The sequence below is a fragment of the Poecilia reticulata genome, linkage group LG1 (assembly GCF_000633615.1).
Source record: "Poecilia reticulata strain Guanapo linkage group LG1, Guppy_female_1.0+MT, whole genome shotgun sequence".
In the NCBI taxonomy this organism is placed as follows: domain Eukaryota; kingdom Metazoa; phylum Chordata; class Actinopteri; order Cyprinodontiformes; family Poeciliidae; genus Poecilia; species Poecilia reticulata.
This window is the reverse complement of record NC_024331.1, coordinates 32,767,793-32,781,624: the sequence shown is the minus strand read 5'-3', so window position 1 is coordinate 32,781,624 and position 13,832 is coordinate 32,767,793. Positions and strand designations below refer to the sequence as shown.

General features: G+C 41.8%; 1 protein-coding gene across 6 annotated transcripts in view; it reads left to right on the top strand.

Annotated features, from left to right (window-relative positions):
• sorcs1 (sortilin-related VPS10 domain containing receptor 1) overlaps positions 1-13,832 on the top strand; it is a 159,375-nt gene that overhangs the window by 112,046 nt on the left and 33,497 nt on the right. For all 6 annotated transcript variants that reach the window (XR_001776723.1, XM_008422152.2, XM_008422146.2 and 3 more), the window contains 5 exons: positions 821-979; positions 6,671-6,744; positions 11,091-11,155; positions 12,128-12,246; positions 12,370-12,459. Coding sequence is in view for 5 of the 6 variants with exons in the window: in XM_008422152.2 (XP_008420374.1) it covers positions 821-979; positions 6,671-6,744; positions 11,091-11,155; positions 12,128-12,246; positions 12,370-12,459 (507 nt within the window). In the remaining variant the exon portion in view is untranslated. The remainder of the gene's footprint in view (positions 1-820; positions 980-6,670; positions 6,745-11,090; positions 11,156-12,127; positions 12,247-12,369; positions 12,460-13,832) is intronic.

The window sequence follows — 13,832 nt, the reverse complement described above, 5'->3', positions numbered from 1 at the left end:
TTGATGCAGGACAGAAGCAGAACTGAACCCCCCAACACACACACACACACACACACACACACACGCACACCCACCCCCACACACACACACACACACATACACACACACACACACACACACACACACACACACACACACACACACACACACACACACCAATCCCCAATGGAAATTACATCATGGAATGAGTGCAGCAATACAAAGTGCTGACCTTGCAGTTTGTCTGTTATGAGCTGGCGGCTAAACATTTACAGTATTGGACTGTGAGTCGGTGTGTGTGGCCGTTAACGAGGATTACAGCTGGAGTGTTTTCCAGAATAGAATATGTTGGTTATGGATTTTAATCTTTCAGTGTGACTGGCTCTCTGAACAGAACATGAGCCGCCCACAGGGGCTGAAAACTTTCTAACCCTGACGGGTTTTGTAGAAAACTGTTGATGCCGTGTTGCAGTTTTTATTATCTTTGTTTTCTTTTCTAGATTTTGAGCCACATTTGGAGAAGAAAGTGGAGTTTCAGGTCGTAATCTTGGATTGAGTCAGTTTTTTAACAGTTCGCTCCAGTTCTTCTACTCTGACCTGATGAGATAGAAAAACAATTTAATCCTTTAAAAACCGCAGAGCCAGTTAAATTTGGACTGGGCCGCCCATAAACCGTCTCTGGTTGAATTATTAATGATCAGTTCTGTCTGCTGCTTTCAGCTCTTCAGCGCTCAGGTCGTTTCGTCCGCAGGAACAAATGTTTTGGGTCCTGTACTTTCTGCCATCATGCTCATCATAACCAAATGCTTTGTATTCTCACCATCTTGTGTTTCTTTTAAAGATTATGCTGCTGACGGATCCGGAGATAGAGAGCAGCCTCCTGATCAGCTCTGATGAAGGAGCCACATACCAGAAGTACCGACTCAACTTCTACATCCTGAGCCTCCTGTTTCACCCCGAGCAGGAGGACTGGATCCTGGCATACAGCCACGACCAAAAGGTGAGGGAGAGGACATGAGTGCAGGTCCTTTAAAGAGGAAGAGCCTCGACCACATCAGTGACTCTTAGCTGGAGGACTGATGCTCCGCAGGAGGCCGGTGACGGGTCAGCCGGAGAACAGGTGCAGCTCTGATGAAAGGAAAAGTCTGACAGTCGCTGCAGGAGGATGAAGCACTGCAGCAGCAGCTTAAAGCTGGAAATCATCTTATAAACTAAATTGACTAATTATGTCACTGAAACAGAAGTAACCGCATCAGAAACATCCATAAACTGAAGGGATTTTATTCATTACTCTGAATGTTTCTCTTCTATGAAATTTAATCTGCAGCCTAACAGAAAAACCAAACAAAAATTTCCAGATATGCAATTTAAAGTTTTTATTTTAGGAATCATTGTCTGAGAAACAATGCTCTGAACTTTTCATATTTTCTTTGTGTTGCAACATTTAGTTGGTTTCATGTAATGAATCAAAGTGGAATTTAAATTCTACCTGGTTTTTAACTGGAAAATTCTTAAAAGTGCGGCATATATTTGCACTCATCTCACCTTCATCAATAACTTGTACAATAGTTTCTCTCTGCTTTTATAGCTGCAGGACTTTTGGATCTGTCTGTGAAAATAAAATAAAATATCCCATGATTCTTTGCAGAATAGCTCCAGAGGATTAAGAACATTGGAAAAAAATCCAACTGTCCTCATTAATTATGTGAACATTCTGAGTTATACTTTATTAAAGAAATACCAAACTAAGATATTCTGAAACGGTAAATGCAGAAGCTTGTGTGAGGGATCAAACCCGTGACATCGCTGTAAACACAGCGGTTTGGGAGAAGACAGATTTAAAGGTGAGAGTCGGTGACTTGAGGTTAAATGTGTCTTATGTGAAGCAGAGATCCATGAAATGGAGCCGCAGCAGCTGCAGCCTGTAGATCCTGTTGTAGAGAACCTGACTGAGGTTATTAATCAGCTAGAAGCTGAAATATGGAGGTAAATATGAAGAAGGTTCTGTGTTCTTCAGTCAGAAGGTGGCTGAGCTGCAGCTAAAGGCTCATTCCAGACTTTCTGTTTGCTGTCTGGTGTTTAAAACCAATGAAATCTCAGCAGCTGCGGCTGAAAACAAATTGAATGTAATGTCCTGATGTTTCATATCTGCTTCCTTTTCGTACAAAGTAACAGAGCTGGTGAGACAGACAGAAAGCGTTCCTGTGGTTCTGTCAGTCTGCCGGGTTTCCTTTGATAGAAAACTTTTTAGCCAATTTGAATAATAAATTGAACTTGACTGGATTGTTTGATAAAAGGGATCAACTTGAATTGGATGGGATTGACTTTAAATCTGCCTCTGATTGGGTTTATTTATCTTTATCAATAAAGTTGAAGTGAACAGGAAGCAGAAGCGGCTCCTCCTGCAAAACGGAGAGAGGAGTCCAGTTCAGATCCAGTCAGACTTTAACATTCACCTCATCAGCATGGAAGGTTGGCTGATGATGAAACTGTTTATTTACAACAAGTAGGATTAGTGTGGTTTATAATAACTGGTTCCTAGTGAAGCATTAAAACATTCACATATTTGTTTTATATTATTGAGGTCAGGTCTTGTTCCAGGAATGAAAACTCTTGGTGGATATTTGTTACACTTTGCTGTGATTGGTCTCCTCAGTAGGCGGAGCCGCATCACTGAGTCGGTTATGGAAGTTAAATAAATCGTCTGAAAACACGAGTTCGAGTTTGTCCAAAGAATCACTTCCTGAAGGGAAACCATGCAGCGCAGATGGGAGAGCGGCATGACATGCTGAGTCATTGACACATGGGGGGCATCATGACTGAATTTATCCATTCTGCTGAACACCACGATGACACTGAGCCTCTGCACATGATGCGCATGACGTCAGGAAGCAACGACCTGCACAGACTCCTGAGAGTCACTTTGTTTATTGATCCCTCTGTAAATGGCTGCTGTGGGTTGATGCTGCACAGACAGACAGTTGATGCTGCACAGACAGACAGGATGCAAACCAAGCTGTCATTTTATCCGAAGTCTTTTGATGAGGAAGGAAAAAGCCGTCAAAGGATTAGCAGCCCTCTGAATTTACAGCAAACAGTTTTTACAAGCTAAGAAGAGAAACCCTCATTCATATCAGTGATGCAATCAAATATAGAAAATTTACGCATCTAATCATTGGTTACCATGGAGAAAAAGCCCCACCATGATGCAGCCGAGCATGTATGAAAACGCCTCTCAGCACCTGGACTTTTGGATGCTTTCAGTTTTCTCTGGTGCAAGAGAAAACCCGGTTCATGACATGGTGGCATAAATCATGTGGAAAGAATTCAGGCAAATCAATAAAGAAGTCAGGAGGCAGAATTCAGGCTCCGTTATTGGCTCTCTGTGAAAACCGAGGCCCAGATAGATGAGCTTCTTCCACAGACGCTCAACTTGAACCAGTAGAAACTGGAGAAAACAGTCAGCGTGTGTCTGTTCATCCCTCACTGCTGACGTCCGTCATGGCGCCTCAACATGATTAGGAGACATATATGCAAAGGGTCAACAGTGTTAGCAGAACTACTGTTGGTTCCCTCCATCGTTATGTTGCATAACTAACCAAAGCCGAGTATATTTCCTTGGGAAAAGGGAAGAAATGGATAATTCATTCCCTCATCGTCCGCCACTCCCACCAACTCAAGCTCCTCTCCACCCTAAAACTGCTTCTCTTTCACTTTGCCTGCCCTCTTTTTGGCAGAGCTGCCACATTTGTTGATTGAGAGACCTTTCAGAGGCGGCGGCGGCGGCCCCTCCGCCCCACCAGCAGCCGCCTCACCTCCTCCGGCTCCTGCTCTCTGCCTCTGCTCTTACTGGGAAACACACTAACTCGTTTTAGGAGGGTAATTAGTCAAAGTGATTTCCTCCTGCCCCAGTTCTCTGCTCTCTTCCTTTTTCTTGCATCTGCTTAGCCAGCTTCATGCATGCATATTAATAGCAATCAGTGATATTTGTTTTCATGTGTATTAGAACACATTACAGCTTGATTTTTCAAAAATATATTTGTATTAATTAACTTTTAACTGGGATTTCATTGAATACATTCATACAGTAAAATTGGGACACTTTACAAATATGGCTGTTTTAACATTAAGTCTGTATAAAGTCATAAAAATAGCTGGTAGTGAGAATAAAAACTAAAAACAGAAGAAAAGATGTAAAATGACATGGATGTATAACATCAGGTGTCCATCATCATTACTCAAAATGTGGCTTTTCTAACTTCAGACATTTAAATAAATCTGCAGCCAACGGTTGATGTGAGTGTGAACAATGGTGACCTTAAACTGGTTCTAGTTAGTTCAGCTTAAACAGGAAGAAATATGTTGACAGAAATCTGCAGCAATCAGAGGAAGCTGAGCTGAAACGGGAGGAAACGTTTAATAAATGACTTCTTAAAGCAGCTGAGTGTAAATGTGACGGCTGCAGCCCGCCTGTTTGGACTCAAATGAAAGCATTCCGATTCTGATTCTGGAGTATTTGGACACCTGAACGGGTTTAACCCAAATGCAGGAAAATAACCTTTTGAGAAGAAGCCAATAGTGAAACATGAAGGTGGTGCTGATCAATATATTTAAATACCAGTAAAGTATTTTTATGGACTCTCCAGTCTTTCTAATGACTTCATATTTAACTCAGGGGTGTTGAAGCAGAAATACATCCAGAAGTTTTTCCTCCTGCTTAACTTTCCTTTGACATACTTGTATGAATCTCTCTGTGAACAGCTTCCCCAGCAGCGACATTTCATTCCTAGAAAGGGTCAGTAACTGTCCACTGGAGAACAATCTGATGTAAAATTATCATTTTATCTGCAGAGAGAAAATCCCTTCAGAGGTAAATATCAGACTTTTCAGCAGAGATGATCCATTTGGGATGATGTTGTTATTCTGAGCACAGATGTAATTAGAAAACAAACATTTTGGATATCCACTGATAAATAACTGTTTACACGCTGTGCATCACGGCTCACGCTCAAAACGGAAAAGTCAGAGTTTAACATTGAAACTAGTTTGTGTTTGTAAGCTGCACAGTAAACAGATTTATCTTTGTTTTATAGCTGAGTTCACGTGTTTGAGGATTAAATCCTTTTATTTCAGTCTCTAAAGGTTGCAGATTAAAAAAATGAAAAGTGAGAATTACTTCATTCTGTACCACTGTGATGGTAAAGAAAAAGTAAATCAATAAATGAATAGATAAAGATATAAACAGAAGTGCAGTGTCATTTAATGTCCTACCAAAAATAAATTATAAAATGCTCTAAAAAGGTTTTTCTGCTTTTTATTACATAATTGTAACATGCCTGTTATATACTTTATACATTTAAAATATGAATTACATGTTATCATTGCACAGTGGCACAGTGGGTAGAGCTGTTGCCTTGCAGCAAGAAGGTTCTGGGTTCGATTCCCGGTCTTTCTGCATGGAGTCTCCATGTTCTCCCTGTGCATGGTGGGTTTTCTCCAGGTACTCCGGTTTCCTCCCACAGTCCAAAAACATGACTGTCAGGTTAACTGGCTTCTCCAAATTGCCCCTAGGTGTGAGTGTGTGTGTGCATGGTTGTTTGTACTGTGTGTCTCTGTGTTGCCCTGCGACAGACTGGCGACCTGTCCAGGGTGACCCCGCCTCTCGCCTGGTAGCTGGAGAGAAACCAGCAACCCTCCTGACCCCACTGAGGGACAAGGGTGTCAAGAAAATGGATGGATGGATGGATGGATGTTATCATTTAGTAATTGATAATTTATCATAAAAATAATTAGAATTCCAATTTTATTTTTTGTCATCTTTGTGTTTTTCTCATGTTTCATCCAGAAAAATACAAAAAGTTCAACGACTAAATTTAGACACCAGAAACTTTAAGGATACATTTTCCTCTGTTTGTCGACTAGCCTTCAAAACCAAACTGATTTCAAATCAAACTTTATTTTAACACATTTGTACAACTCAAAGTTATTTTAGGCGTTTAAAGAAGAACAAAACGATATGTCTTTATATTTCAAGACGGCTTCTCAAACCTGCGTTTGCTGAAATCTCAGCAGATGATCAGAGGAACAAACCAGCGCTTCTTGTTTCATGTTCAGCTTCTTTGATTGCACTCAGGCCACCGCTGTCATCGGCTCTCGTCTTTAATAACTCTCCTCTGCAGAACTGTGACATTCTCCTGCAGAAATCTGAGTCCACAAAATGTCTTAGAGTCGTCACAGTCAGTAAATTAGAGTATGAATATTCCCACGAGGCTCGTTTAACTCATTAAACGTACCTTTTGAAAGCGGACAACCTTTAATTGGGCATTAAACATACTTTTTTTATGAAGGCTGCATTTTTTATTGGTGTGATGTAATATTCTAATTTTAAATGTCATGTTATTTCATTAATCAAGCGGAAAATTATCGTGATTAACAGAAATGAAGACTTTCAAACATCCGTCTGTGTGTAATTTTTCTACATAATGTGTTTGAAATAGTGATAAAGTTTCTGAAATAAATTCTTTTCAATAATATTTAAATTCATTGAAGTTAGTAGTTCTTACTTTGGCTCAGGATGCTGACGTCTGAGCGCAGAGCTCATCTGCTTGGCCTTGTGCACTTTGGGTCTTATTTTATGAGCTTATGCAGCAAAATGATTGTTGGATTAACTTTTATTTTAATATTTTTATAGCTTTACAGTTCTGTTGAGTTTGGAAGAAGATGGCAGCTGGTGCACGAGAAAGTGGCTCCTAATCGTTTCTATTGGTAAGTAATCATGATAACAACCTGTTCACTTTACTTTGTTTACACCATTTAAAGCTGATGATTAATCATCAAATGTCATTTTCGAAAAACAGAATGTCTAAATATGATTTATTTCTATAAGAAAAGTTTACAATGAAACTGTTTTTTAATGCATTTTGTCCATTATTCATGAAAACAAGGATGTTTAAAGGATTTTATCAGACCTGTTGTGATATTGACATTTTAAGAATAAAATAGTTTTTTTTGTGTCTAATATTAATATTTTTTCTGCTTCTTGTTATGAAATGTTGTGAAAAATGTTTCTGGACTAACACTGATGTTTTTAACAAATACAAAAATGAGATGATACGATTCTTTTGCTGGTTTTGTGCCAGAAAACACAACAATAATCTCGTTTTTATATTTTTCTTGAATTTGTCCCCAAGAAGCCAAATACAAACTGAGAAAAGATAAAGAGCTACACGTGCTCTATGGGAGACTTTTTCCATTTCATAAATTAAAATTTGAACATTAAAAAGCACAGGGGTGAGGCCCCACAGCCAGAGACGCTTTTAAATGGCTACTTTACCAAATAAACCTGAGAATTAATCAACACACACAATAACTGCAGGAGCTGATGGGAGGAGTAGCAGCAAATCTTAGATTAGATTTTAGCTCATTTTGCTCTTAATTGGTGTTTGTTTCTGTTTATTAGGTAAATTTCAACAAAATATTGAACTTCAAATCCAATTGCTAATAATCCATTTGTGTAAAAATAACTTGTTTCTAATATAACAGTCAGAAAATGCACCTTAATTCAGAGCAAAATGACCTAAAAAACCTGCACATCATTTAATTAGCACCTTTTTATGTTATTTGTCAGCTGCTGCAGAGTAAATGTGTCACATTATCATCACAGCTATAACTTCAAACATTGGTTCATATAAATAATGACAAATTGCACATTCTGAAATTCAGATTTCATTATAGAACTGATTAATCTGGTGGCTCTAATTGCTGCATATTAATTGAAGCTGGATTGTTTTGTGCCAAATAAATTTGATCAACTGTTTGGAAGAGAGCGCAGGGAGCCGAGGACGTTTTCTACGAAACTATAAACACGTCAGTTATTGTCATTTTCTTTTATGCAGGTGGTAAAGATGTCAAATTATAATTAGAACTGAATAAGAGGTTGTGCAGATTATTCATGTGTAAGACTGATCATCAATGTGTTGGATGGTTGATTTAGAATATGATCAAAAGTTCATTTATTCCACTAATTCAGCTGAATAACTGGAAATCATGTAAACTCGTTGCACACAGCTTGATATATTTCTAGTGTTAATTGTGATAATTGCAGCTCACAGATAAAAGTTTCTAAGAAAATAAAAATGTTGCATTCAGCCAATAAATTATTTTTTTAATGCAGAATTGTTGCATTATAATCTGCATAACCATAAAGAAGCATAATGTTTCTCCAGTTGAGTTGTCGACAGCTTCCACAAGCAGCATGAACCACTAAAAGTCCTAACTGGGTGTGACGGTAAACCAGTGCAGTCTGTTGGCAGTAGAGGGTGAATCCAAATTATTCCTGGATAAAAACTTTTTCACTGATGTTTTGATGAGCTTCAGAAAAACTGAAGTTTTATGCTGGGAGCCTCACCGTCCAGAAATCTAGACTATTTGATTTGAAACATTCAGGAGTGACAAGCAACCAAATACAGAGACATTAGAATGGAATCATTTGTGTTTTGATAATTTCCCAATTAATTTTGGACTAAAATATAGAAATACAAAGATTTATGGAATAGATGCTTTCCTCAGGACACTGACCATCATTTCTTTCATAAAATCTACAGAAACATTTTGTGTTCCTGCTGCATGACTCTGTTGTGCTCCCTCTTCACAAGTTGTGTCAAAGTTAGTTGCTTTCTGCATGTCTTCATCCAGTAACCAACACATGACAAATGGTCTTCACCTCAGCAGAGTGCAGAGGAGCGGCGCCGTGGTAACGAGCCGCGCTGCCAGGAGTGGAGCGGGCCTCAGGGCTGATGCTGCCGATGCTGTCAGGGTTCTATTTTGGGCTGCGCGCTGTGCGGTTGGAGTTGTGCTAGCCCTGGTAATGAAGCTGCTCGGGGAGCTTATGTCTGCTGCACATGCAGCCACGGAACATGTGTAAGCTCATTTGTGATTCGGAGAACCTGAGAGGCGCTGAGCGACTCGCTGCTAACCTCCATAGGATGAGACTATAATCAGTTTGGGAGCTCGGAGACTGCAGCCATTTGCATATGACACTGATCAACTCTGCAGGAACATTTAGGAGCTGTGTGTGTGCGTGTGTGTGTGTGTGCATGCGTGTGTGGGTGTGTGTGTGTGTGTGTGTGTGTGTGTGTGTGTGTGTGTGTGTGTGTGTGTGTGTGTTTCCTGGGACAAGAGCTCCCTCTCATGACACCGGCTCTTTTGCTCCTACTGGCTCTGACCTCAGCGCAGACACAGACGCTGCTGTTGGGCTTCATTTGAACTTTCTTGGAAAAAGTATTTGCTCTCCTACTGATTTCTTCTGTTTCTTTGTTTTTTGCCAGAATGAATGTTTCAGATAAAGACTTTTAATATCAAAGTAATTGGAAAATGCAGCTTTGAGATGATGATGCCCTTTATTCAGAAATAAACCAACCTGTAATACTTCCACTTGTTAAATCATGAATGAGCTTCGACTAGAGGCGAACCGATTGCAGTTTTCTGGCCGATCTTTACAAAGCCTGACCTGCTGATGCGATTTTGGCTCATACTGATTTTTTTGTCTGAAAAGTTGTTAAGTTGTCAACAGCTGTTAGATGTGCAGACGTGACCTGCTGGTGGGTCTGTCAGTCAGTCCTCTGACACCGCAGAGCAGACAGGGACTGATTCTGGGACCATTTTGCGGAGGAAACTAAGATCGGTGGATAACTTTGTTTTCTCATGTAAATACTGGCTGATGTTGTTTAATCGGTATTTCGAGTGTTGTTGGAGTTTCACCTCACCAGATTGTTGTTCCTCTCCAGGCACCTTGTGAGAGTTTCCAAGCCAGAACTGATGCTGACTAAAAGGAACATAAAGTCACATCTTTTATTTGTCAAAAACATGTTGAGGTTTGAAACTGGAATATCTTATTCCAGTTTCATCTGTGTCTCACTACATCTGGCATAAACGAGCAGCATCTCAGAAAACGTATGACGAGCCAGACATGGAGGAGGTTTGATGTCTTGGCGTCTCTCCGCTCTGGTCAGAACCTGGACTTCTTCTGCTCCCGACCAGAACATTGTCCAGGAGAGGGTCTGTTGTTGTCCAGGTCATCATTTCCTGGCCTTCAGGTGAAACAGACCGGAGTTATGAAGCAAGGCAGTGATAAACGAACATCAAGATGACTAAAAAAGGGTTCTGGAGTGGCCTAGTCCAAACCTGGACTGAAACTGAGTTGCTGTCAGTGTTGCTGTAAACACTTGTTGCCAAGAATGGAACAACCATTTACTACATTTAGGGGAATCATGTACTTTTGACTTCCACTAACTTTCCCCTGAATAAATAAAGTGATATTTTGAAAACCTCTTTAAACTAAACTTATCTTTAATATAATTCTTGGAGGGTTTAAAGCATTAAACTGTTTGCAGAAACCTGACGGGGCAAACTTCCTTCACGGTTTGCTCTCCCATAATCCACTGCCTGCCTCAGATGATTCTTTGGATTATTTAGTAAAATGTAAACATGGATTTGAGAAGTAGGCCATCGTGTTCAAGCTTTTGTTTGATCTCATGTAGTTAATAAAAGAACAATGATCTGAGTTTTGGTGTTTCTCAGCCCGTCACACACAGACTTCCAGAAATCTGTTCGGCCCGTCGGAACGTTGTCGCATCTCCTTCCACCTTCTCCCATCAGCTCCTCATCTTCGCCTCCTTCCTCTGATCCTCCAGTCTTTTTAATACATTTTTAATGCCCTAATGATTATATGCTATTCCATCTGCAGGCATCCCGACTGCAGCAGGAAAATCAATGGGTTTTCCTGCTCTAATGATGGGAGGAAACATCTTTCTGTCTCTCTCGTTCGGGGAGGAAAAGGACCTTCAAGGTCTTTTGAACATTTAGATCACTCACTCAACCTGAGGCTCTGTGCTGAACACAGATCGTCGTGTTGGAGACAGTAATTCCTACATGCAGCTCTGCTGATATTTACCGCTGCTGTGGCTGCAGTTGGCTGAACCTCTCTGTTGTTATAAGCTTGTCTGACTTTGCAGCATGTAATCTCTCAGGTCAGACAGCAGCTTCTTTTCCCATCCACCCAATGGGAAAAGAGCAACAGTGATGTTCCTGAAACATATTTGTCTGCCTTTCAGGTCCAAGATGGGTTTGGACAAAGAGCCGGGCTTAATTCACCTGGAAACCAGCATCTCTGAAGGACGTGAGTAATTGAATTCTGAGTTCAGAGCTCTGTTTTCCTGCTGTCTTTGTGCTCTGCTGGAGGCATTGTGCTCAAGTAGTGAGCAGTCGGGGGGTTCTTGGACAGTCCTGCTGCAGGATAATGTAAAGGGACGGCCGGGTCCAGGGACCCACAGGAACAATGGAGGGAAAGTAATGCATGGATTTGTAAAGCTTTTAAAGCTCAGCGGTTCAGGTCAGTGGTGCACATGTAGATTCACTTCACTCACCTGAATCACGTCGATACGAAAGCGTCTTAAAAAGGACAATGACTTTGTTCTGCACAGAAATCCTTGGAATACATAAAGCTTCACTGAACTCTGTTACTACTGAGGGACATTATGTAGGATGTGATGTAGTATTTCTGCTTTGCTCATGCAGTTAGCCTCTAAACGTACAGATCTCTCAGCTCTGGATGTTTTATGCATGAGACCCTGAGGACAGATTCGTTCCTGAAGCCTCAGTGACTTTCATCAGAACGTTGTCCGTGGGATGGACATGTCCAGACCACGTTTCCCTGTCTGGACATGGTCACATGGTTAATTTATCTGTGTTCCTCTTCGTTTCCACACTGCCATCTATTTTCTTTTTTTTGGTTTTGTTTGAGCCTGATGTGACAGAGGTAAGCCAATCAAACGCAGCCCCACACAGTGTTACAGTCACACAGCCAGAGACCATCAGCATTGATCACGCCTGTATGGAGGGAGCCGACAGGTTTTTGGCAGAGGCCAGCGGTGGGGGACAGGCGTGCGGCCGCAGAGCCGTGATTGAAGGCAAGGAAAGCAATCGGCCTCTCGGTTCATCTGTCATCTCTTACCGGGGCCACTTCACTGACACGGGGCCAAAAGAGAGCACTTAGCTGTGGGTGAAGGCTGCCTTTCTTCATCGGCTAAAACCATATCAGAAGCCACGGCCTGACGTGTGTGTGTGTGTCTCTGTGTGTGTGTGGGAGCAGAGGCGCTGTACGTCACCTGCAAGCTGCAGAACTGCACAGACGCCAACAAGGGCAAACCATTCCCCGGATACATTGACCCCAATTCCCTGGTGGTGCAGGATGAGTATGTGTTTGTCCAGGTAAGTAATCGTCCGTTTGCTCCAGGACGGCGCTGTGGCTGCGGGAGATTCATCCAGGGCATATTCAGTTATGTTCTGTTGTTTGGTGTAATATGATGTTGTTTGTCATGTTTGTGCCTGAAGGTGTCCACTGCAGGGAGGCCGGTCTACTACGTTTCTGCAAAACGAGACGTCTTTACCCCGATGAAGCTGCCAAAGTACACCCTGCCCAAGGTAACACGGCCCAGCGCTTTGTTACAGCTTACATAACGCTCACCAACAGGCGCTCCTGAGACTTTGACCATTAAAAAGCAATTACACAACCCTAGAAAGTGTTAGAACAAAAATTCTGCACAGCAGTGCTGAAGTTTGTACATCTAAACGTCGGATCAAAATGAGCTCCCGGCTCGTTTCGGGATCCAATTCATCGCTGGCTCCCTGCGATGGTTTCTTTGGTGTTTCCGGGCAAATCAAGGCCAAAAGTATCTCAGAGCGTTTCCAGGATTGTTATTCGGCTCTGCTTCGCGTGTGCCTGACCTCGCTTATCACGTCCCTACTGACAATTAAACATGTTTTATTCAATCAGGCCCAGTGCGCCCGGGTAGCTGCAGGCTGGCTGCAAGATATTATTGGAGCAGTCAGAGGTAGATGAAGCTCCCAAGCTAACAGCACGAACTCAGCCGAATAGTTTCTGTCCAATAACTCTTGGCAAGTGGTAATGATTGCTGCATCCTCTTAGTTAAAACACAGACGACAGAAACGTTCAGATGGCTGTGATTAACCCAGCAGGAGCTCAGGAACAATAAGGATCATGTGAACGTCTTTAGGTTTATAATTGAAACAGAATAAATCAGGACTTTGATTGAAGGACCAAATTAAAAGCAAGCTGAGGTGCACTCATACTCGGAGTATGAATGTTAAAACTCTCATCAGGACCTTTGAGTTACAGCTGAAGTACGTATCTAAAAAAACATGTTAAATCTGTCAACATGTTGAGACAGATGATCTAAGAAAAGATTGATCTCCTCCTCAGTGAGCTGCAGAAATGTACGCTCCCCATGTAAAACAACCAATCAGAGCAAAGAAGAGTGTCTTAATGCTGTCAATCAACCTCGTGCATGCACTGCTAAATATGCTAATTGCAAAGAAAGAACTTGGTGTTCCAGGAGAACTGTTTATCCACCGTCAGCAGTGGCTACGCTAACCAGTCTGAGCATTCATAGCTGCCTCTGTTGTGGTGAACCAACTGTGTGAGCAGCGTGTACACAAGGTTGATGGACAGCACTACGACCCTCCTACTAACTCTGATTGGTTGGTTCTGACCGCGCATCATATTCAGATGAAAGCAGGACCTTATGGAGAAGGCAAACGACTTTTCCGTCCGTCCGTCCATCTGTCCGTCCGTCCATGTGTCCGTCCATGTGTCCGTCCATCTGTCTCTCCATCTGTCTCTCCATCTGTCCATCCATGTGTCCGTCCATGTGTCCGTCCATCTGTCCGTCCATGTGTCCCTCCATCTGTCTCTCCATGTGTCCGTCCATGTGTCCGTCCATCTGTCCCTCCATCTGTCCCTCCATGTGTCCGTCCATGTGTCCGTCCATCTGTCC